Consider the following 26,358-nt stretch of genomic DNA (forward strand, 5'->3'; position numbering starts at 1 on the left):
TTGAATACTTCCTCTTCTATTGTTTCCCAATACTTGAATTAGTGCTACATCATAAAAACATCCCATATATTCATACATAACATATCCCTTCAGTCAAGTATAAAGATCTTGTTGCATAAATCAAACCACAGATTTATATCTTACATGATAGACATTCCCAAATTAAAACAATATCTTTGAAATAGCAGCTCTCACATTGTATACCGTTTTTTCAGACTTGATTTTTTTTTCCTTCCCTAATTGAAAACTCACTCGACTGACTTAAATCCAATGATATTCACTTGCAGCTCTTTGCCTCTTTCAGCATGCCTAAAGATTTCCACCCTTGTTTCAATTATAGTAAATTTATGAGATATATGCTTCTTATCACCAATATCAGCACTTTCATTTTCTATTCTCTACTCATTTTTTTATAATCTAATAAGGGCAAGATGCACTAAAATATTCAAATAGCGATTCAAGTACTTTCTTACTGGCAAGGGTGATAACACAGCTGCAGTTGAATTATCAACTGCAATTTCGTACAATACCTTTCACCCTTGTAGCCCTGCATGTGGAACACTGCCTCACATTGGTGTTTAGTAGGTGCTTAATGAATCTAGGTCGGTGAATGGCAGGCTTGGTAGGCAAATGACCCAAAGCATTTGCAAGTTCTCAGCACCCTTAACTAGCCATGGCATAGAGGCAGAGAACATTCGATCCATAAGCCACCACGCACAGTGGGTAAGAGAGATGAGTCTTACACACTAGATTTAAATCCCGGTGCTGATGCCTCCTAGCATGGGGATCTTGGACTTAATTACCAATTCCCAGCCTCAATTTTTCTTCTACAATGAGGATAATAGAGTTATTATGAAATTGAAATAACATTAGTCTTGTGCTTTCAAGACCAGCACAGATGATCTTTGAATACTCCCAACCCCTCTCTTCCAATAATCACATCTTCCATCCTCCCTCAGCCACACACTTTTGTGGTCATGGCCCAGACTCTGTCATAATCAATTGCTTGACCCTCTGTAAGCCCAACTTCACACGTCCCACCATCTCCTCCTGGCTTTCCAGCTCATTTTCTCCAGTAAGATTCCAACAACTCTTTGACTCCCTAGGAACTTCAACCCATTAATCCCATTGTCCTTCATGTCTTCACTGAATACCTTAGTAACTTAAATTCAATAATCAGTTATTTTAATAACTCTCTTGCATACAACTCATCTACCCCCACGTTGCAAAACCTCACACCCAGTGGTTAGGATCACATCTGGGTCTGCTCCCCACCTGCACCCACACAGCTGGAGAAAAACGCACAACTGTGTTAAATGGTTTCACTTTAAATTCATGACCACTTGCTTCAAGTAAGTCCTTAATGCTCCCAGTCAGTAGTACATTCCCCTAGTTAATTCACTCCCCACTCTTCTAGATAACCATTTTATACTGTCTTTTCTCTCTTCAAATACTTCCTTCCCCATCCTCAGTCTTAAAGCTTCTTATTTTACTGAACAAATAGAAGTGACCCAAAGGAGCATCAGTAAGTTCCCACCAAAGCATACCAACCATGTCTGTACACATATATTCTATTACTACTTGATATATATATATATATTTCATTTCATACATATATATGCATGCATTTCATACATATATATGCATTGTGTATACATTTACTATTTATCTATTACATATTCATACACCCTATTACTCTGGATGAAATGACAAGGCTCATAACAAAGGATAAACTCTATGCACTCAATCCCATTCTTTCTTACTTATCCAAGGATATCACTCAAGCTATCTCTCCTTTCTCTCCTATATTGTCTATTTTTTTCCCTAACAACTGGATCCTTCCTATCAGCATACAAGTATACTGTTTCTTCTACCATCTTTTTAAAAATCCTCTTTTGATCTCACTTTATTACTGATTTCTATATTTCACTTTATAGGAAGGATCTGTACTCTATGGATAATCCAAGGTAATTTAGTAATTAAAAAAGCATTCAGTCTTTAGAGTCAGACGGACTTGACCAGTGTCTAAATCCTGATTTTATTATTCACCAGCTGCGAACTGGGTAAGGCTCTCCTGAGGTCTCAGTTTTCTCATATGTAAGATGGAAAAAAATAATCCTCACCTCCTAGGGCTGTTCTGAAGAGAGAACATGGTAATATCTACAAAGCACTTTATCATGGTCTTTGCCATGTGATTTAGACTCAATCAGTGGCATTTATAATTAATGTTAGAAAAGAGCAAACAGTTAAATGGAGTAAATAAAAACCATAAGACATGGGGAAAAGCTGAGAGTTTCATACTTCCCCACCTCTAGGGTTCTCAGATTTTCATCAAGATTTAGAAAAGAAAGGGCCTAAGGAGGTCAGTTGGTTTTAAAACCAAGAATCAATGTTTCTTTTTAGTTTTTGGTTGTAACCTTACTGCTATCTATGGCCAGGCTTTTAAGGTAATATAAAGCTATTAATAATATAAAATACTTAACCACAATTATATTCTCAAGTAACTCTCCCCAAAGTAAAAACTAAGTGAGCTAAAAATAAAGCTTGTTTTCAGTACTTTTTATGATTTAAACAGTGTTCTGAGTTCGTCATAGGTTCATATCTAAATGTGCCTTTTCTTTGGGGACCAACAATGCCTGTTAGGGCATCAAGATTAATCTTGTTTATGACTGCCTCATTTATCTCAGTTTTGCTACTGATTCTAGAACCAGAAACTGCTCATATGCCTTTGCATTTTTTACTTTTAAGGATTTTATACGTGTGTATGTATACTTTTTTTTTTTTTTTGCTTAGGTATTTAGGAAGATAAGGATAAATCCTTCCTATTCCATTTCAAATGTTTTTGACGTCTTTTTGTACTATGAAATCTTGGTGCCTCTTCATATTTGTGGTACCTAGGAAATCAAGTTCTTAAAAATAATGCTGTGTAGGAGTCTCTGGGAGAAGAGATTGTGTCCCAGAAGTTCTGTGTGGGTAACTGAGGACAGATTCGCAGATTTCAGCCCAATCTGGTTTATTTTTTTTAAAGCTGTATCATGGGGTAAATCGTGTTCCTAAAGGCTTGAAATTTGAAGGGGAAAGAGAATGGGAAATCATCCCCATCCAGCACCTTCTGCCATCCCACCCCCTCCTAGAGGCAGTACGTGGGTTCCTCACTTAATCATGGGAGGTGGTTCCCTTAAAGAGCTGCTTTTGGCACTTCAGAAAAGATAGCACTGCCATCTGGAACTTCTGTGGTATGGCATGACAGTCAAGAGTGTGAGAACCAGGGTCGGGGCAACTGGGGTTTTCATTCTGCTTGTCCCAGTTACTAGATCCCACAGCAGCAACTTGGGTCTGAGGGGTAGAGAGGTTAAAGTTCAGCCTCATCATCCACCCTTGATCTCCATCAGCCTACCCTCACCCTGTTCTTGATATGAACAAATGAACTTCTCTCAAACTTAACACTACTTGGTTTTCCGATGTAGAAATTCTGAAGCAGGGCGCCTGGGTGGCTCAGATGGTTAAGCGTCTGCCTTCGGCTCAGGTCATGATCCTGGAGTCCCAGGGTCGAGTCCCGCATCGGGCTCCCTGCTCGGTGGGGAGTCTGCTTCTCCCTCTGACCCTTCCCCCTCTCATGCTCTCTCTCTCTCACTGACTCCCTCTCAAATAAATAAATAAAATATTTTAAAAAAAAAGAAAATTCTGAAGCAGCCACTAAGTGACCTTGAGAAAGTTGAATCTCTCTGAGCCCCAATTTCTTACAGTAGAGTTTTCAAGAGGATTAAATGAGAATCACTTGATGTGAACCTGACACAGAGTTCAAGAAAGGATAACTATGATTATTGTTAACACCACCGAGTTCAAATAACATGTCACTGCATACCTGTGTTTTCTTTCTTTCTCCTCAGGAGGACTTCAGCAGCAAATTAAGATAGCAATTATTTGATTACATTGCATCTGTTTGTTTGGAAGAAAACTTGTTTTCCCATAAAAGGAAGCAAATTACCAAGGCAAATCACAGACTATAAACAATATGAAAATATAGCTATGATAAAAAGAAAGCATTCCTGCTGTTTTTATACAGAAGAATATAGCTGGTATGAGGTATTATTTTCAAACACTCTCAAAATAGATTTTTTTGTTTACAATTAATTCTTCATGTCAGAATAGAAAGCACCATTTCAGCCAGAGATTTTACCATAGCCCCTTAAGCTCAATGGAGAAAATATAAATTATACTGATCTAATAGAATAATATACATACTTTAGGCTTTATTCACAGTAGAGAAAACAATTGCAAACTTACTAAGTAGAGCACATATAAAGTCGGTTGTAAAAACTATTTTCCAGGCCTTCTCTCAAAACCAATGACTCCCATCACGTGCACAAAAATTTAAGATTTTTTTTTTATTTATTCATGAGAGACAGAGAGAGAGAGAGAGAGGCAGAGGGAGAAGCAGGCTCCCAAGGAGCAGGGAGCCCGATGTGGGACTTGATCCCAGGACTCTGGGATCATGACCTGAGCCGAAGGCAGACGCTTAACCATCTGAGCCACCCAGGCGCCCACGTGCACAAAAATTTAAAGTAGCCAATTAAGGTAGTTACGTTCCTTTCTCTGTAATATATCAAAGAGGCAAAATTAATTTATTTTTGCTCTTTACTTTTTCTAATAATTGCCTTTCTTTAGTTCATCCTTCATTTACACTTGTCCTCAGAACAAAACATAAGTCAAATGAAAATAAAAGAAGTAGAGAATACACAGCTAAGAACCTAACCAAAAATGTAAAAAAGAAAATTTTTGTTTAGACTGTCCGGGTTAGGGTTTTTCCAGCAGCTACACTGAGCCCTGGGTTTCCTGGAACTGCCCCAAGGGACACCAGGGAAAAAAAGGCAGAAAGGGGAAATGGAATGGGGTTGTAAGACATTATATTGATCTAATAGAATAATATACATATTTTAGGCTTTATTCACAGTAGAGAAAACAATTGCAAACTTACAACCAATTCCTACTTAAATCGAAGTGACGCCACTTTAAAAGATTCTCTATGTTGGCTGCTATGTAGGACTTCAATTAAAGCCTGGGGATTCACAGAGAGGGAACTGAAGCATGGAATCATGAGATCCTGCATGTCCCAGGATGCTCTGATCTTATAAATCAAGTCAGTGTGAAAGATACACTTCAAGCTCCCATCCAGCATTACCGTTTATGGGGCTTCAAAAAGGGATTTGTGTTTATCCATTTGGCCAGTACCTTCACACCATAAGTCTGTGATCATGACGCAAGTGGAGATCAGAATAGACCCCACATATGTTGACTCTGTGCTACTCAACCTTATACAGTTAGAATGTGAGTGCTGCAGTGCCGTTAAAATCCATTTGCACATTTTGACCATTCATTTCTAAACACCTTAACAACTTTCCAAAGGACCAGATTTCATCTCTCATTTCTTAAGACATCCTCCTGATGTTCACTCAAGCTAAGATAAAATCTGCCTTCATAGCACACATCTATTCAAGCAACATAGCTTTTGTACATGCGTCATACTACCTAGCTCTCAGTGTCCTATAAGACAGTGAAATAAGTCCACTTTCCCCTTTACACAGCCGAGGGACCTGAGTGCTAGAGAGGCTAAGCAACTCATCAAAGTGAGTTTCCACTCTTGTCTCCATTATCCAATCTCTCAGGGTTTACATTTGGTACTTTCTGCTTTTTCACCCTCATTCACTTCTACTCTACTAGCCAGAGATGATATATGTACCACATGCACATTTATATATCATCAGTTGCCTTCACCATGAGAGGGAATCCTACTCATAATTTTACATGGTGGGGTGAAGCGGGTAGAGAAAAAAATAACTTCTTGAGTGCCTACACTGTACTAGACTCTAGGGAAACAAGAGCACTCCTGCCCCCGGGAAGTGTACAGTCAACTGGAATCACACATGTGAATAGAGCTATGCTGGAAACACGGTGCTGAATAGAGAATAAGGAGGACATCTTCTGCTTCAGCTGGGATGGTGATGGGAAGTCTTTCCAAGGAAAACCCATCGAAGCCTAACTGAAGGACTCAGAAAAGCAAGGAGTGCAAGGAAGAGTGTTTTGGGGGAGCCGGTGTGATGGATCACTGTGGATGGACGAGTGTCTTCAGAAGGGGCAGAGGAGGTGAGCTTACGGAGGGAACTAGAAGAGCGCGTGTGGTGTGATGTGTTTTTCCTTCTTCCAAAGTCAGGACATGTGTGTAGTAATAGTCCAGAGTGAAACCAGTGGGCAGCAGCTTAACTTTCGCTGTGCTCGCGGGTGGGATGAGTTCTGACGGCTCCATATTCTTCTAGTTTATTTTTCTAGGTCCAAACATGCCTATTTGTAAGATGAACTAAAAGAGCCTAGAGATGAAGTACCTGGCTTTTGATGAGCCAAGCTAATAAGATGGCCTGGCCCTGGCTTCATCCTCCCAACACTGCCAAGAGAGAAGCTTCCTTGCTCCCCTTTTACAGATGAGTGTCCTGAGGTGTAAAGAGGGTAAGATACTGGGCGCCTGGGTGGCTCAGTTGGTTAAGCGACTGCCTTCGGCTCAGGTCATGATCCTGGAGTCCCGGGATCGAGTCCCGCATCGGGCTCCCTGCTCAGCAGGGAGTCTGCTTCTCCCTCTGACCCTCCTCCCTCTTGTGCTCTCTGTCTCTCATTCTCTCTCTCTCAAATAAATAAATAAAAAATCTTTAAAAAAAAAAAAAAAAAAAAGAGGGTAAGATACTTGCCCAAAGATGCCCTGCTAGGAAGTGACAAAATGAAGGTTTTTACCCAGATAGTTCTGATACCATCAGTTTATCAACCACATTTTCACCGTCACTTAGAGAATGCACCCACGGTTAAAAATTAAGTGTCAGGTAAAACTGGAAGCAAATCTCATTCAGTTTACATTTCACATTTTCTTTATTTAAAAATGTGGCAGTTATGAATTTATTCATTCATTCATTCAATAAATGCTTATGATCACCTCCTATGTATTCCCACTGTGGTAGTTACTGAAACTGAGTTGTACGTGAGACTGACAAGGGAAGTCAGTAATCCTGAGATAAAGTTAAAATAATAATAATGACATATACCATTTTGAGAATCATTACAAATGGAGACTACAGACTTAATTATAAAGTATCCTTAAAATCAATTGCTAGGGGAGCCTGGGTGGCTCAGCCATTAAGCATCTGCCTTCTTTAGGCTCAGGTCACAATCCCAGGGTCCTGGGATCGAGCCCCGCATTGGGCTCCCTGCTCAGCGGGAAAGCCTGCTTCTCCCTCTCCCACTCTCCCTGCTTGTGTTCCCTCTCTCGCTGTGTCTCTCTCTGTCAAATAAATAAATAAAATCTTTAAAAAAATTAAATTAAATTAAAATAAAATAAAATCCATTGCTAGTCATCCAAGGCTATCATTTGGCTTCTGATTTTGCACATACACTTTCCCAAGACAAAGGTTTGAATGGAAAAGAGAATTGAAGAGTTTTTTAAGATATTGGTTCCTGGACTAACTAAAATCACTCACACAGCTATCATTGGAAAAAATCTAATGAGATTTCTCTAATGAGAAATGAAATGATTGCTAGTGATCTTAAGGTTCTGCTAAGCCATCCTAGGATATAATTTTTATGACGCTATCAGCCAGCTAGTATCTTAAAGTCAACAAATACATTAAAGATTTGAGCATTTTCTCCTCTCCATACAATAAAATAAACTCTGGTTTAATTTTCTGACACCCCAAGTTCCAATTAGGAGCTCCTTCTCAATTTTCATATCCATTTACTCTTCCGCATCACACTAGATTGAAATTGCCCATTTACTAGTCTAATCTCTCCCTAAACCATATGCTCCATGAAAGCATTGACCAATGCTTCTTGTTTACAACTGAAACCCTTTAACTGCATGAAGTCTCTGGTGCATAGTAGGTCTTCAATAAATATTTCTGGAAGAATTATATGGGCCAACCATCGAAGAGATGTCCAGGAACCCAAATCACACAAAAGCAAAGGGCATAGCAAGGTCACACTGCCTAGCATTTACTCACAAACCAGAAGGCAGAGAACAGAATTTTGTATATCTAACTTAGGCTATCCCTAAATCTGCCGGTTAATGAAGGCCATTCTCATGAACGGATGTCAAGATCTGTTAGAAAACAAGATTACACATCACTACATGTTTTGTCTGTTTGGAAGGATGCAGATGAAAGAAGGTTTGAAGGGCCGGCAGTTTCCAATCAATGAAGACTGTGCACATTGTAAATCACTTCCTTAGCACGTTGTGGAAAAGTACTAGAAAATCATTAGCATGAGGACGTTGTGAATCAGGGTATCAATTCTTTGCATACAGTTATGATATTTCCCATCTCAGTTGGACAATCCTACCAAAACAAAGAGAAGTACTTTATATAAAGTAGGTCCTCAGTAAGTGGGAAGCAATCAGATCTTTTCAAACAAATATTTTACATTACTGAGCATCCAAAGGACTAAAAGAGGCCTTTATGATGTTCAAAGTATCACACACTATATCATCAGTCACTACTGCTCCATGCCACAAGAGTTTCTTATGCAGAAAAGCCAAGCAAAACTGCTCATTTTTTAAAAATGAAATCCAGGCTGTACTTTAAATATTTTTTAAAGAGGTATTTATTTATTTGAGAGAGAAAGAGAGAGTGCGAGCAGGGGGCGGAGTAGAGGGGGAAGGACAAGCAGACTCCACACTGAGGGCAGAGCCAGACGCTGGGCTTGATTCCAGAACCCTACGATCAGGATCTGAGCCAAAATCAAGAGTTGGGTGCTCAACTGACTGAGCCACCCAGGTGCCCCTGCTCATTTTTTAATGCATGCTTTTCTTACACAAATAGAAATTAACACTTTTCTATTACAATGCAGCTCAGCAAAATTGTACAGATCCACACAGGTATCTCTCTATTTATATATATATATATATATATATATAATTTATTTATTTGACAGAGAGAGACACAGTGAGAGAGGGAACACAAGCAGGGGGAGTGGGAGAGGGAGAAGCAGGCTTCACGCTGAGCAGGGAGACCGATGCGGGGCTCGATCCCAGGACCCTGGGATCATGACCTGAGCTGAAGGCAGACGCTTCATGACTGAGCCACCCAGGCGCCCCTAGGTATCTCTCTATTTAAAGAAAAAGAGATATTTCACCTCATTGGCTAAAAAGCAAATTAACGAGAACTGAATCCTATTTTCCTTTGCATTCCAGTGCACATCTGCAGGCGCATGCCCATAGGAAAGTTTTTCTACCTGACATAACTGAATGTTTATGCTGTAACACAGTGAGCCATGACTCCCAACCAGGGCTTGATGTGCTTCGCATGGTGCACCAGCTCTACCTCTGTGATTAGGGGATTTGCAGAACTGCAACACTTCCCCAGGTCTCAAGCCGCCCCATGGTTTTCACTGTACACTTCTGCCCCACTAACATCCATACACCCCTTGCCCGTATCCCAGCCCCTAGAATGTCTCTGCAGCTCCAGGGTCCCCTTTACAGGAAAGTCACTGTTACCAGAACCTACCTCCCCTTTTCTCTATTTAGTTGCCTAGTACTGTTGATCTGGACAGTCTATTATCTAAAACACAATATACAACAGCCCTAAGGCATCTTAAGTGTTCCATCAAGTTATGTATAATGGGTTGCCTTCTATTTTCACCAATGTAATTAATTGACAGTCACATTGTATCAGAATAAAAGGTCGGTATAAATTGGGGTGGGAAAATGGTAAGAATTTTCTACTTTGGGATGTGGCTGATGAACGAAAGTGGAAAGTATCAATTTCTTCCCATGGGCAGCTTTTGAGCAGGTCACATGGCAACAGCCCCGAATTAGCATTCCGATTTCTTTTTAATGCCACACAGTGCAACTACTCACAGTGTGGAGCAAAATGTCTTGTTTTCATTTTTGGAGCAATTTGAATGATCCTATTGTCAGTGGCATGCTCAATAACCATTTTCTGTCACCACGAAGGAGAATATTGTCTAGGTTGAGATTCATAAAAGGTTATTCTAATTCTGCAGTGACAGAATATATAATTTAAGTTGTAGTCTTAAATTTAAGTTCTATCTCATATTGTCTTAGGTTCTGAAAAGCCACAAGTTGAAAACAAGGTGGAGGGAAAGGCACTATTAATGACATCCTCAATGGAATAGCCAGGGGGATGGAAAGAATTAGTAGAATTTGAAGCCTTTTGGGGTGTTTATGCATATTCAGATTCAAGTAAAACCCATGGCTTGAATTTCCTTTTTAAAAATACATTTGGGGGTGCCTGGGTGGCTCAGTTGGTTAAGTGTCCAACTCTTGATTTTGGCTCAGGTCATGATCTCAGGGTCCTGGGATCGAGCCCCATGTTGGGCTCTGCACTCAGCAGGGAATGTGCTTCAGGATTCTCCCTCTCCCTCTGCTTCTCCACCCTGCTTGTGCACTCTCTCTTGCTCTCTCTCTCTCTCTTTCTCTCTCTAATAAGTAAATTAAGAAAAATTTCTGGATGTGTATTTCTGGGCAAAGTGTCCAAAGGGAGTATCAGAAAGTATCAGGGGGGTTATTTAAAGAAAGCAACTCTGTCTCAGCCATCCTGGTAATCAGTAACACTTCACACCACCGACCAGGTGCCAGCCACTGTCGTAAGCACTTTATATATAGCAACCCATTTGATTCTCATAGCAGCCGCATGAGGTAAGTACTGTTGTCCTCAGCTCCATTTTACAGGTGAGGAAAATGAGGCACAAAAGTAAAATAATTTGTCAATGATTCCAATAGCTAGGGATTCAGACTCAAGCAGTCTGGACCTCAAAACCCAGCCCTTCCCTACCATGTTCTGCTGCCTCTGGTATTAAGGAGCAATCACTAACATTTGTGGGAAGGGAGGGAGGAGGAAATGGAATACTTCAGCAGGAGGAAAATTAAGAAGACAACCTGGTTGGGCTCATAACATTCTTTGCATTCTGGTAGAGCTCTCTTCCTCCTGGAGCTACTTTCTCAATTTCGGAACACTTTTCTGAATCCTGAGTCCCTCCTGGGTCGTTCCTTAAACCCTGGTCGCACCCAGCTTTGATTTGCTCCCGCAAAGATGAACCAACTAAAAGGAGACCACAGGGGATCCTGCTTCTGCAAAGTGTTTTTCTCAGTCCCCTTGAGCTCAAATCTCGATGCAGGTGCTAAGAGCACAGTCTTTCAGTAAGATTTCCAATTTGTATGTGAAGCGCTTATCCCAGTGCCAAAGCACTCAATGGAAATTTGGAAAAGCTGTTATTATTATTTAAAGCGCCATCACCCCATCACTGCTCTCTTGTTCTTTTGTTAAGAGAGAATGCGATAGTGTACACAAGACAGCAGCATCTGTGACCATAACCGAACTCTGCAGTGGGCATTTCTTTCTCATTCTTCTGGAAAATATTTACAGAGTACCTGTATTTATTCCATGTCCTGTGGCAGGTATTGTGATGAACATGACAGTCACAGTTCCTATCTTGACAGAGTTTACAGATAATGTAAAAGAGACAGCTAAATAACCAAGTATAATACAATATTTTTTGTGCCATGGTAAAGGAAAATAGAATCCTCTGGGTCGAAGAGAAGGTGTGCCTAACCAGATACAGGGGGCTAGGAAAGGCTTCCCAGAAAAGGTAATCTCCAGATTGGAACCTGAAGATTTAGTTCATCAAAGCAGGTGGAAGCAGAGGTCCAGGCAGAGAGAACATCACACACAAAACCAAAGAAACAAGTACATAACAGCATTCAGAAACTGAAAGAAACTGAGTATAGCTGAGACTAAAAATGCAAAGGGCAGGATGGCAACAGAAGATTCTGGGGAAGGGAAGAGAGGTCATCTCATGAGGGGCTGTGATTCCTGGTAGGAGTTTGCCTTTAACTCTATGAGCAGTTGTAAGGCAATGAAGAACTTTAAGCAGGAGTGACATGGTCAAGCTCACATTTTAGAAATCTCACTTTTTTTTTTTTTTTTTTTTTTTGCAACAGGGAGAACAGATCCAAAGGGGATGATAACACTGAATTTTGGATAGGGAGGACAATTTAAGTTTCTTTGCAGTAGTCTAGAAAAGTTTTGGGAGAGGTCATCAAGAGGATATGGCCACTGGTCGACCCATGAGTTGGACCGAGGCAAACCAGAGGCTCCTCATCCCTTCCCCTATATTTGGAATGTGATTTCCACTTGCCTTCCCTGGTCCCAGAAGCTACTCCAAGGACACAGTCTTGAGATAGCAACAAGGTGTTAAGAGCATCTGGGTGGTTTATATCACTGAACCCCATTAAGGCCTCTATATAAACTTTTAAGATTTGGCAGATGGATGCAGAAATCTATTTGTTTTGTGGCTGCCTAAGACAAGCCTTATAAGTGAATTCTCTTGCTTATTAAGCCTGCTACCTACCAATCTAGAGAGCCCTGCCTCTTCCTTCAATCTCTTCCTGCCCTCTGCATACAGAGCTGGTTTCAGATTTCACTCGGGATGCTCCCAGGGTTCCGAAGCAACAAAAAGCAGTGCTGGTGGTCTGGGCCAGGCTGGCATCAGTGGTGATGGAAAGAAATGGATGGACTTGAGAGAGATGAAGAAGAACTGGTAGGATTTGTCATAGGTTGGGAAGAAGGAAGAGTCAGGAATGCCACCTAGGTTCCATTCTTCCCTGGGGAAATGAGTGACTGATGATGCCAATTATTGTGAGAAGGAGCACAAGAGGTTTAGGGAATACAGATGATGAGTTCAGTCAGTGGAGTTAAGCACAGTTGAAAAAATCCAAGAATATAAAATTTGAATAGCCAGGAGGGAAACTTCCCCACCCCAAATGATTCTTCTTCCCAGTCTACAGGACCTGCTGCACATCTTGGCAGGCTCACTGCACCCATGATGTTGGTCCATTTTAATGATAAGAGTAGCAAGGGAGAGGCATCTGGGTGGCATACTCGGTTAAGCATCCGACTCTTGACTATGGCTCAGGTCCTGATCCTAGGGCCATGACATCAAGCCCCGTGCTGGGCCCTAAGCTCCACGCAGAGCCTGCTTAAGACTCTCTCTCCCTCTTTTTCACCACCCTGCCATTCTCTCAAATACATAAATAAATCTTAAAAAAAAAAAAAAAAGAACAGCAAGGGAATAATAGATAGTTTTTGAATGACTGGAAAGAAAAATAGTGGTTTCTTATTGCCTTCCAAAGCAAATTAAAAGTTAAAAATGGACTTGCCTTGGGTGAACTAGATAAAAGGGATTAAGAGTGCCCTTATCATGATGATCCCTGAGTAATGTAATTGTTGAATCATTATTTTGTAAACTTGAAACTAATATAATACTCTAGGTTTACTATCCTTCAATAATGTAAAAAATGGACTTGCCATCACTTATAAAGATTTCTTGCCAGAAATACTGAACATGAGTCCGACTGAATCTCTAGATTCTAGAATCTCTAGAATCTAGAATCAAAATCTGACAAATTCACAAATATAGGGTGCAGGAAAAAAATGTTTTAATGACATCACAAAGATCATAGAGATGGATCAGTAAAACCCAGAAAGCTGACTATTGAACATGGCAAACAATTTGCTTTTTTCAAACAAATGAATTGATTTAAAAAAAAGGAAGGGAGGGAGGGAGAAAAAAAAGAAAAAGAGAAAGAAAGATAATGAGGAAAGGAGGGAGGGAAGGAGAGATTAAAAGAGATTTAAGATATACATTTTGCTACTTTGTTGCATATGGGGTAAATGCAATATTTTTTTAATTTTGAATGAAAAAAGCAGGAATCAAAGATAATGGATAGACCTTATTTGAATCTTGATTTAATAAGCCAACTTTAAGAAAATACTGTAATAAAATCGAAGTTTTAACATCAATTAGATATTAGATGATACTAAAGAATCACTAATTTTATATGTGATAATGGTATTGTGTTATATTTTATTTTAATTTTTTTATTTTAGAAACATACAGTACTGTATTTGTGGTTGCATGAAATGACTGATATCTGAAATTTGCTTCAAAATAATGTAGTGCAGACAGAAGGGAGAGTAGGTAGGAATATATATAAAACAAGACTGCTCTTGTAATGTTAATTGTAATTATTGGAACTGGGTGTCTACATTTAGATGCATTTGAAAATTTCTGTATGAAGTTTTTTTCACTGACTTGCCAAGAAATGCACTATTTGAGGAAAGCTATAGCAAAAAAACAAAGAAAAAGAGCAATAGTCAGTTATGATGCAGAAACTGAGCATCCATGTATGCATTTCTGAAGAACTTTCTTCTACATGTTGGATGCACACTGTCCCCTGTGCACAGTCACTCCTCTCCATTGTTCATGCGTGGAGGGCTTCCAAATGGAGCTTTGTGGCATATTCTCAATATTTCCTTTTCTAATTTCTTTGATAAGACCTAAACCTCATTAGGCTTCCAGGGACATTTGGTCTTCTCTTTCTAGTTGTATGTATAGTTTTTAACATAGTGAGGCACTTAAGAGCAATCTCAGACCTCCTCCCCATTCTGCCCACATACCGACACTTCTCTTGCTGCTAAATTCATTCAGGGATGCCACAAGACCTAGGAAGAAAGTACCTGAATCATACAAGGGACTAGGCTCAGGTAACAACATATCTTGTTTGGCATGAAAGTGAAAATACTGTAATAAAATATTTCACTAGTATGCTTATATCACTCTTATATTGAGCCCAATACTCAAAGCACAGCACCTTAAAGAGATTTAAAAAAAAATTATATCCATACACCTGCCCTTTGTCATTTCATATCTGCCCAAGCATGGGTCCAGTTCAACCTCATGATGAAGCCTTATATTTAAATTGTGCTATATTTTTAAATTATATATTAAGAAGCCTTATGTCTTAAGAACACTCTTTTTGGGATACTAAGTCACCTGATCTACAACTATCAAAAGGTTTCTTATGTACCAAAACCCCTGAGAAAAGTACACCATGCCTTGAAAGTATTCTAAATATACAGCAGAAGAGAATTTTTACTGACAATGGAGAGAGAGAACAGGAGGCAGAAATGACTAAAACAGGACTAAAAAGTCTCTAAGGTGAAGAAGACAGAAAAACAACACAAAGAGGAGACATAGGTGGTGGTAAAAACCAAACCTTCACCAATTCACTACATTGTTCTGCTACTTCATTTTGAATGTACCAACATCATACTCTATGAGCAATAAAAATAGAAGTTATCATTGGTATCTTTCAAATAACCAGTAGAAAAAGAGCTAGAATCATTTCAGGATGACTGCATTTCTACCTGTTAAGAACATACCCTCTTACTGAAGTTTCCAAAATCATTGTTGGGTGGGTTAATCACAGCACTCACAACTGTGTATCTCTTCCCAAAACAAAATCATGCAGTTGAATTCTGAGAATTCGTTTTCTGATTGACTTATCTCCAACCCCCCCATCTCATTGTACTGGACCAAATGTCCCTGGAAGTACTGTGTACCTTGAAAATTTTACAAAGGAAACCTCATTCAAAGTGGAATCCAGATCTCAGAAGGGGAAACTCTCACACCCTACCACCTGTCATCAATTGCAAACCCAACAGGAAGAGATAGACCTTGCAAGTCCATTCCACTCTACTGCCCCACAGGAGGAAGAAAGGTTGTCGACTTCCCCCACAATAGCCCAGCCAGTAAGAGACCGTCACAACTGAGCCAATGAAAAGTCACTATACTGCAAACTCCCAGTTTAGTCCAATGGGCTTTTTGTTTATAACAGCCCTGCTCAGTGCCCGCCCCCCATAAAAGAGAATTTCTCTCCTTTGTTCTTTGTCTTGCCTATGGCTTTGCTTTAACTTGCTTCTGCTGCATTGCAATTTTCTACTATTCCCAAATAAACCCATTTTTGCTGGTAAAATAACTAGCAGCTTAATTTTTGAGGTTAACAGTACATAAAACAATTTAGAGTTTTGTGGAAACAACCTTTAAATTTAAGGAAATGAAGTAAAGAGAAGATTAAAATGCACTGACAAGCAGCAATTTGTTGAAAAGGCAATGAGTTGGTGTCTCTACTATAATTCACAGAACTCAGTGTACGTTTTTGGAGTATGCATCCTATGAATTAAACTCCCTACTTGTCATGTTGTCGCAGTAAAATTAGAGGCAAATTCCTTTGAATTTGAGTGTTTCAGGCATTTGTCTGAAGTAACTCACTAATGGGTAGGATTTTAAAAATGTGTATAATTCTCTCCAACCAAGAACAATCTTCTCACTCTCGGGCATTGGAAGATGGCTCTAAATAGCAGGTTCATTTCTTTCTATGCACCTGTGATTTTGCTCCTAAGTGGTGTGAATAGCCTGGTATCTGGTTCAAAATCAGGACTTCTCTTATCCAAATTACTCAGCTCCCATTACATTTACAGGTGAGTCAAGAAGGCATTCTCTGATGTTTGTGATACTGCCTTCTATGTAATGTTTGAAGAGAAAAGAGAGGTAATTAATTAGCTAGTAAGGTGGTAGAGAAGAAAAGGTACCTTCTCATTGTTTTAAATTTAAACAAAGGACATATCTAAAATGCTTTGTGAGGCACTCCTAGCCAGATTTTTTTTTTAAGATTTATTTATTTACTTGAGAGAGAGAGTGGGGGAAGGGGCAGAGGGAGAGAATATCCAAGCAGACTGCTGCTGAGTGTAGAGCCCAACATGGGGCTGGCTCAATCCCATGACCCACGAGATCAGGACCTGAGCTGAAACCAAGAGTCGGATGCTTGACCAACTGAACCACCCAGGCACCACTAGCTATTTCTCTCTCTCTCTCTTTTTTTTTTTTAGATATTTCTTTTCCATGTTCCTACATCAATCATATTCCTGGTTGCTGATAAGTGAATCATAATCCATAGCATCTCACATATCATATTATGGTAAGCAATGTAGACAAACATTTCTTATCACCCTCTTAAACACATACAAACACCTGTTGAGTTTAACTCTTCACAGTTCTACATTAACTAAACAGTCTACATGATGTTGACCATCAATTCTAGGTCCACATTAAGATTAGATGAGGCAAGAATCTAACCTGTTAATGACTGACAGGGAGATTTTGGTCTTTCAATTTCCCTTTGGAAAACTTGGAAGAAAATGAGGCAAATGGAAAGAAAGGGGTCTCTCCCCATGACTGTCAACCACTCTATGCAATGTATTCATTTCTCATTATTCATTTTTTACTGTGATATGGATCCAGGCAAAATGACTTTGTATTATCCCCAGGTTATTAGAAGAGTCTGATTGCTTGGAGTAAATTCCTTGGATCTAAGGAGTTTGTATCTACAATATAATTGTTTTCAACCAAGGAGGAAGTTGAGTTTCTCTGTGAAGAGCATCTTTTTTTGTTTGCTGGTTGGCTGGTTGGTTGGTTGTTTTTGTTGTTTGTTTTTTAATTTTTGTTTTTTGATTTTTTTTAATTTAAGGATGTAGAGATGCTTCTGGGGACTCATGCTGCCCATTCCAATCTCGCAGGTGGTGGTTCCAAGTGTTCTGCTCACACAGTGCACACCGGGGCTCCATGCTGGGCAGCACAAGGCAGGGCTGGGCAGGGCTAGTGCTAGATGAAGAGCATCTTTGCAGAGTCAACTCCCTGCTTTAGAGCACCTCCCATAGTTTCAGCCCATTAACCCGAGCACAACAGCTTGATGAATTAATGCTTATATAGGCACAGTTGGCAGCTTCTAATTAAATAATTATGGTTAAACGTCTGCACAGGAGCTGTTATGCACCCTAGAAAGCCAGCTGTCAGTTTTATTGGTCCTAAGACAGAGGAAGAGTTAATACTTAGCTCTGAATGTTAGGTACAAAGGGAAGTATATCAAATAAAATATATATGCTGTGCAATATGAAGTTGCATTGTGTTTGTGCTATCCTGTCCATGAGTGATGGAGAGCAAACTGCTCCTCAGCAACCTCTCAGCAACCCAACAAAGAAGGAAGCAATTAAATGATCAGCAGAGCAGAACCTGTTCAGAGCAATATAAAGAGGACATAGTGTTAGACGGATGAGTCTTTAATGAACACACAAATATCACTGAGCTAGCAGGGAAATACATGTCAGGTTCTGGGTCTCATTTAGATGAGCAAGTGATAGAAATCTAATGTGGTCCTTTTGGGGGTCAGGGGTCATGGTTGGTATGTTTTCATTTATTTGAGTAAAGTTTCTCAAGGTGCTATTTTATTAGAAATTGGAGAACAAGGTATAAATATCACAAAACTAGATTTGAACTCTTTCTAAGATACATTGTTCCAAAAGAGTTAGGAACAGATATTTGTTCTATAAAATTACAAATAATGTCAGATTCCTTCACAGAAGGCTAAAAAGCTAAAGTCTTATCTCTACACCTGAAGAAAGAAAACAGTATCTGGTGACTAAGCTCCAGCATCCAGGAAGATATAGATTATAGATCAAGGCCATCGATAGGATTGTTGGACCAAATAATGCTTGTTATTACACATCAGTATGTTCCTGAACTGATAGCTGGCTTCATTTTTCTCTGCAGGCTGTCCTTTCCACACAATCCATGCGTCCTCACTTCTAAAAATCTAATGGGTGATAGCCCAGCGCAGAACAACTCAGCTTGCCACTGGCCCCTTTACCACTGTTTGCAGCACCATCTCCACATGAAGAAACACAACTGTAGGCAAAAATCAGTCCCAGAAATTCAGTTGTCCCTTTATGTTTAAAAAAAAAAAAGAGAGAGACATTTTAATCCCCAGATTTATGGATTTGCCTTAAAATAAGAAGAGAGGAAACCAAATGCTAACATGGAAACATTTCTTATGGAATTCACTTTACCCAACTCCCGGGTCCTGTTGAAAATCCACTGTTAAACCAAGCACTAAACTTTACAGACTGATTTACTGTTCTCCCTTCAGAGATCAATGGCTTATGGTTTATTTAGAATGATGCCATTTCATAAAACAAAGCAATCTGTAGCATAAGTCATCATTTAAGCCAATGGACTGACCGCTAAGAAACGCTTACTTAAAAAGCTCCAGAACAACTGTTTCCATGCCTTTTTTTCCCCTCTGGTTTCCTTTTATGTCAGTAATTCTATCACCTCGGGTGTCTGAAGATACCTGCTTGTGACTGACAGTTCTCAAAGATCTAGTTCCTTTTGGATGGCTCTTACATAAAGTTCAGTTTAATTAAGTCTGCAGTGCAACTCAAGTCTCAGTACAAAATGCTAAAGAATCAAACAGCAGACCTGTAAAGGCCATAAAAGCGAATCTCAGACGTGGTAGGGGAGCCTGGGGGTCTTTTGTCAGCCTATGCTGCCATCTATCTAGTGCCGTCTACCTATCCGAGACCACATCCTTCTGCCCAACAGCCATTTGTGTTCTCAGAGCCCCTGATGAAAGCAAGTCTCCAGCAACTGGCTTAACAGGTCCCAAAGTTCACATCAAAGAATGGGGTGGCTGCGTGATAGACATTGGGGAGGGTATGTGCTATGGTGAGCTCTAATGAAGGGGGGGAAATCGGAGGGGGAGAAGAACCATGAGAGACTATGGACTCTGAAAAACAAACTGAGGGTTCTAGAGGGGAGGGGGGTGGGGGATGGGTGAGTCTGGTGATGGGTATTAAGGAGGGCACTTACTGCATGGAGCACTGGGTCTTATATGCAAACAATGAATCATGGAACACTACATTAAAAAATTAATTAATTAAAAAAATAAATAAAGAATGGACAGCACCACCTCATCCACTCGGAGTCTGCCAACCTCCCATGGACCAACAGCCAAGTTCCAGCCATCGTCTTCTCCTCACAGTCCCACATCTGGCAAACAGACATACGTGTCTGCCTCCAATCCCCAAGTTACCTAAACCAATATCATTTGCATAGACCTTTGAATATTCTCTGATGTTACTGATAAAACAGATAAAAGTTGCCTTAGATAAGATGTGAGACCTGATTTAGAACCTCTAATACTCTAGCTATACCTCAGGAGTTTTAAAAAATCCCAAATGGTATTCCTTAGACACTGACTGAACATGCAGACCATAAACAACTATAAAGAGAATTGATACAGATGAAAAATCAAAAGAACCCTTTGTACTTACGGTAGAAGACATATTCAGTGTAGCTTGACCAGATCTTGTCATCTGTATACTGGTTGACAAAAGATGCTGTCACTGAGGAGTTACAGGCCACCATGTGGAATCCACACTCTGACAACATATCAAAAGCCCTTTCCAGGTGCTTGAATTTGAGATAAAATCTGGAGGTGTATCTTTCTGGGGCTCGGTCAGGGTCTCTGCTCTCATTCAAAGTTTCTCCAAAGACCTCTTTTGCCAAGGAAATCCTTCCGCAAACCAAAATCCGGGGAACTCTCCGAAACTTGGCATCTGCCTGCCCCTCTCTGCCCATGGTGCAGGACCCCCTGTAGCCCACGGTAATGAAGCCCCATTTGCGGTCCGCAGGGAGCACTGAGGAAGGAGGGCAGATTCTCGTGTCGCTTCCTTGAGAGGCATCTTCAAAGTCACTGTGGCAGAATTCGTCCGGGCTTTGCTTGATTTCATCAGGGGTCAGGAGTTTGACCAAGTCTGGGAGCTGGAAGTACTCAGCTTCCCTTTTCAGTCTTCCCCTTTCTGGAAAGTGATCAGGCAGGACCACCTGCCTGTCCCTGAGATAGTCCAGAATATAACGGAACAAGAATCCATCTCTGTCAATGAAAAACCTTCCTTTAGAGTCCTTGGCTAGATCGTTAGCCGTGTCTCTCTTTGGGGAAAACATTTTCCACAAGAGGGAATGAGGGATGCTTATTAACGTGGAATGGCGGGTGAAATAAACTTGACCTCCGACATTCAGCTCCACGACCTCAGGGAAGGAATTGGGAACTGCAGCCCCCTGTTCTCGAGGATAATAACGACTACAGTTTCCACTTAAAGCCATTGTCCCTTTTTTCTTGCTCTTCTATTTTGATTTGAAGGTGCAATCCAATGAAGTCACAGACTTATCTTTTGCATCAACTTATCAAAGAGGGAGAAGGATGCTAACTTGTTAAAAATGACCTTCTCTTACCCCAGTTTTTTTTTTTTTTTCCCCCAAGGAAGCAAAATTTAGAAGAGTCCACAGGTGAAGTGATGCTGCAAAAGTAGTTTAAACCCTGGCTGGTGGTGAGCTATTACTTCATAGAATATAACCAACTCATCTCCATCCGATCTGCCCCAAGCTCAGTAGGCAAGGCAGGCCAAGTCCCCAGTTACTCAGAGGTCTGTCTGAAGGAAAAGAGAGAAAATTATTTCCTCAAACCCAGCATGAGTCAGAAAAAGAGACACCACTGGAAAGAGGAGAGGGAGGGAGGAGGAGGGAGGGAGGGAGGGAGGGAAGGAGGGAGGGAGGGAGGGAGAGATTATTTTACATAAGCAGCCCTGGAACTACTGATTTCAGCCATTCTTCAACTAAATTGTAGCTTCTCTTAAGCTATTTTGTGTCTACATGTTTATCCATATGCCTCTGTCTCCAGCAATTAGTATTAAAAATATTTCTATTGGTATTCCTGCTTTAAAAAGGAATATATGATTTTCAACTTTTAAAAGGGGATTTTTTTTTCTCCAAGCTGGGCAGGAAAAACAATAAGTCTCAGAACTTACCTTAGTGAGTGCTGGAAACCCAGTTCCTGTGAAGAAATACCCATTTGCAAAGGAATCAGAATCCACAGCCAGAGTCTGGAGCTTGTCAAATCCCAAAGAGGTAAAGGACAGAGGTATCAATGAAAAGTGCCAGAGAGATGTGCTCTTAGAAAATAATTTTATATAGATATATGTAAATATTTATATAAATGTATATTTGTATGTATGTATATAGGTATGTATTCACTCCCAATGTCAAGTTGAAACAAGTCACAGAAAAGTTAAAGCGTGATGAGAGGTGGTTGGGTTGAAGAAGAAAGGCAGAGAAAAATATCCAACCAAAGCCTCTCCAGTAAAAAGGGGAAGAAAAAAAAAATCAAACCTTTAGAAAAAATCCTTAAAACAGAAGAGAGTTGGAAGAGGTACTGAGACTTAGAAGCTTTTCAGAAAGCCCAGAAGCAGAAAGAAAGCCAGATGTGCCCTGCTGGGGTCCCAGGTAGCCACCCCACCTGCCGGCAAGGGCAAAGGGACTCCCATGTTCCCAGGCAGGTGGGAGCCGCTGGGAGCCCCGCCGCCGCAGCGCAGAGGGGCCGCGGGGGGCTCGGGCTCGGGCTTCTCCGGCGGGCGGCGGAGCTGGGTGGTTCCACAGTTTCCAGTGCAGTTCGGATGCTGTTGTTTCAGCAGTGCAGGCAAGATACCATCCAGGGAAATGACTATTACATCATCTTAAAGGAATATGGCTTGGAGAAAGCGGAGGCAGCTCCGAGTCACGTTGTCCTCGGTGACAGGTCGCCAGGACTGCACGGGGACGCGGCACACCGGCCGTGGCACGCGACTCCCTGGCTCCGGGTTTGGGGCGGGGACGCGGCGCAGCGCAGCCACTTCCCTCCGCGTCCTGCCCGCGAGTCTGGAGTTTGCCGCGGCCTTCGCGTTGCCTTTTCTTCCTGCTTCCTGCCTTTTACACCTCCACCAACGCCACCCTTCCCCAGAAATAACCCCCCACCCCAGCGCTGACAGAAACACAAGTGATTTTGCATTTGAAAAAAATCTACAAACAAACCCTTTGCACAGGCACTGAATTTCTGCTGAAGGGCAAATTTCCCCACCATATAGGCTTTTTTTATAAAAAGAAGAAAGCACACTGAATGACCCCAATGTTCAAGCTACAAAGGGGCTTTCCCTTAAAAGCAAAGGGGATTAAACCATGTGTTTTCCTTCAGATGCCCTCCCCCCCCACTTCTTCTCCATCCCTGTGCCACCCCTACCCCAGCAAATGAATAAATAAATACAGTCTCTCTGGAATTAATGACGCTCTTTCCAAAGAATACGTGAGGCAATGGTAACCTCAGAAAGCCCACAGCTGACATCAGTAAGTCATTATCTCAGCTTACCTGTAAGAAATTGTTACCTGCAACCTTTTTCTGGGGCTGTGTCTTTCCTGAGCCTCTCTTTGCACATGCCCCAGCCCCTCCCGACTCATCCCAAGAGGACTCTGGTGGAAGACACGCCCCGCTAAGAGACATTTTACTCCTGTCCCAGAGGCCTTCCTTAAGTGCATCATTAGAGTTTCAGGAAGGCATTTCCAGGGCAACCTAATCCACTAACAAAGTGCTTCCAGTTGATCCTGCCAGTCAATAATGGCCCAGCCAACAGCTTACAGTAAGTCGACCATTTCTCCTTTAAAATGCCAGTGTCTTAGGACTCACCCTCCTAATCAGAATATAGTATTTCATCTATGAATAATACATGTGAGGCACACTCCATCCCAAATAATTGATATTTTAAAAAAAAGTGAAAGCCAAAAATGGAGTTGAAAGTATGAATTAGATACATTTTAAGGGATCATGTGTTTATTGCCAACTCTTGCCCCAAGAATTAGCTTAAAGATAGACTCAGCAGCAGGATAAATTAATTTTTAGTTTAACAATCTTTTCTTTCAGTGAGTATCAGGTTACTGAACACATACGGAATATTAGCTAACACTCCAACACACCTGATTATATTTGACTTTTTTTCTTTAATGTATTAACCTGTTCTGGCCTCAATCATTGGGATTTTAAATGTTGGACCAATCAAGGGAATGTTTATTATTTGGTGCACTTATATTGCCATCTAGTGTCCATAAGCTATCAGTGCAGATCTGTAACTGACGATTTACCCCAGCCAAAAGTTAGATACTTCCTGGTTTTAAAGTTTTTATATTGGTTTAAGTAGAAGAACACTGTTCACCATGATGACAAATAAAAATTTCATTGCCACAGGATAAAGGAAAAAATAAGTCTGAGTTCATGCCTAGTAAGTACCGGGCTTAGTTGTAGTTTAAAAATAAGCAAATGTTTCATCTTATTTTTAGCAGAATGGGCCAGTACACCACGACAATAGCTTTGGAGATTGGGTATTAAAATATTCTGGGGACAGGGGAGCCTGGGTGGTTCATTCAGTTTAGCAACCAACTCTTGATCTCAGCTCAGGTTGATCTCAGGGTCATGACATCTCCACACAGGGCATGGAGCCTACTTTAAAAAAAAAAAAATATATATATATATATATTCATTCTGGGGACAGTTTGGCAGGAAGTGAGGATTGGGAATAAGAAGAACCATAGGCTTTTAAAGCTCAAAGGAACTTGAGAAATGAAAATTACCATCTCACCTTAGAGATATAGAAACTGAGGACCAGAGAGGGAAAGAACTTCCACAAGGTCACACAGCTGTGGAGTAGCAGGATGGGGTTTAGACCACTGCCTACTCAGTATGATCAGTTTTTTGAACTGCATGTATTGTAGAATAGGGATGGAGAGGAGGCAAATAAAGAGAACAAGAATTTCAAGACTACACGTTTGGGAAAAAAAACCCAGCAAGTCATTCCATTTTTTTATTTTTTTAAAGATTTTATTTATTTATTTGAGAGAGAGAGAGAGAGAGAGCACATGGGGGGGGAGGGTCAGAGGGAGAAGCAGACTCCCTGCTGAGCAGGGAGCCTGATGCAGGACTCGATCCTGAGACTCCAGGATCATGATCTGAGCCGAATACAGTCGGTTAACCAACTGAGCCACCCAGGCGCCCCAGCAAGTCATTTTAAAGAGTTTTCAATATTAAGTTAAATTCAAGTCTAAAATATTTTATAATTTAAATAAGAGGATTCTGAATTTCGAAAATGAGAAGTTTTATCTGTTCATTGGTCTGGGTTTCAAAGGTTAGGCTACTTTTTTTTTTTAAGATTACTTATTTATTTTAGAGAGAGAGAGTGCTTGCATGCATGAAGGAGAGTTGGGGGAGGGGCACGGGGAGAGAATCTTCAAGCAGACTCCCCACTGAGCCACTGGGCCTAGAGCCCAGAGCCCAAGGTGGGGCCCCAACTCAAGACTCTGAGATCATGACCTGAGCTAAAATCAAGAGTCGGTCACTTAACCTACTGAGCCACCCATGTGTCCCATAGGCATATTTACTCTTTAATCTACCTGGAGCCTCCAGAAATCAAGAGTGCATGGGCCTCTGTCACCTTTTGAGAGGTCAGAGGTTTGGCTCCAGATTGGCCTAAAGTCTATCCAAGCTGGGGTCTACGGGCCTGGGTTACCATCCTCTGATGCATACATTTTCTTGTTCCTTTAGTCTAGGGGATGCAAACAAATGAGAAGTGAGATTAAAGAAGTAACAGGCTCGAAGGAAACAAAGCAATACACCATAGAGAGAGATTTAAATAGTGCTAGAGTAAGCGCATGTGTCTCGGGGAGGTTGTCAGTAAGCCCAGCTGCTTGGTGCCTTAACAAGAGGCAAGAAGCCAACTCTAGGCTGTGAGCGTATTCCTGTCCTCTGTGTCAGCAGATAACACAGCTAGTGTTATTGTTCTTTTCTGGCAGCTCTCTGCTGAAACACTGTAGGATGCTACACTCGGCCCAAAGGCTGAACACACAGCAACAGATTTCTCTTAGGGGAAGAGAAAGGAAGAATGTTTCATCCTGTTCTTCATAATATTCAAGACTATAGCACATTTGGATACACCATGGATAGATTGTGGAGTTGATAAAATATGTCTGAGCCTCTGTTTCCTGTTCCCTACTTTCACACACCCCCATAGCTGAATGCTGAAGAGTATATTCTCAACAGGACAATTATAATTTTGGAATAATGTGTTCACTTCGCACATCCTTACCTTCTAACACATCCTTAAGTTTCCTCTCCCCTGGAGCAGAGAGAGCTTTTATGCTGACTGTCTTTGTTATCAGAGGGAATGATCTCATGAACGTAGACTAAGATGTCATATGCTCATCGTGTTACATGTCCCAAGGACTTCTGCATCATCACCGTCATCGCAATAGCTACTGTTTGTGGAGGGCCAACAAGAACTCACAATAGTCACCATCCCTCTTCCAGCTCTGCCTGATGGCTGTGTGACATCGGACGTGAGGCTCAGTGTCTCTGAGCCAGGGTAAAACGAAGGTAAGAAGAAGACCTGCCTCCTGGGTGTGTTGTGCCGATTCAATACTATGATGTGTATAAGACCCCGAGCACATTGTTTGGCCCTAGGTGTGTGCTTACCAAATACCAGCAGTCTCCATGATGGCAGCAGAAGCAACTGCATTTGTCATTGGTAAACTAAAGTGGAGGCATAAAGAAGTTATAAAAGATGAGCAAAGACAGAAATTCAGTTCTACTTCCAAAATCTTTGCTCTTCTCACTCTGCAGGTGTAGGTGAAGATCACTGCTTGTTATAAGCATATGTATTAATACTCCAGGATTTCAGAATTTGCTGGGGGCAGTGCGGTGGCAGAATGGGAACTGAAAAT

At 41.0% G+C, this 26,358-nt stretch overlaps 1 protein-coding gene across 2 annotated transcripts in view; it reads right to left on the reverse strand.

The window, feature by feature from the left end:
* KCTD16 (potassium channel tetramerization domain containing 16) overlaps positions 1-22,471 on the reverse strand; it is a 272,548-nt gene extending 250,077 nt beyond the window's left edge. The window contains exons 1-2 of one of the 2 annotated variants that reach the window (XM_025852239.2): positions 21,594-22,471; positions 20,061-21,218 (exon numbers count right to left, since the gene is read on the reverse strand). In XM_025852239.2, coding sequence (XP_025708024.1) covers positions 20,061-20,892 — 832 coding nt within the window. In that variant the 5' untranslated portion in view covers positions 20,893-21,218; positions 21,594-22,471. Of the gene's footprint in view, positions 1-20,060; positions 21,226-21,593 lie in introns of those variants that run through there. The other variant, XM_073905516.1, reaches the window with a different exon arrangement.
* Between the last annotated feature and the right edge of the window lie 3,887 nt (positions 22,472-26,358).

Source organism: Callorhinus ursinus, unplaced genomic scaffold (genome assembly GCF_003265705.2).
Source record: "Callorhinus ursinus isolate GAN/ISIS: 27379988/994484 unplaced genomic scaffold, GSC_fseal_2.0 scaffold23, whole genome shotgun sequence".
Taxonomy (NCBI): Eukaryota; Metazoa; Chordata; class Mammalia; order Carnivora; family Otariidae; genus Callorhinus; species Callorhinus ursinus.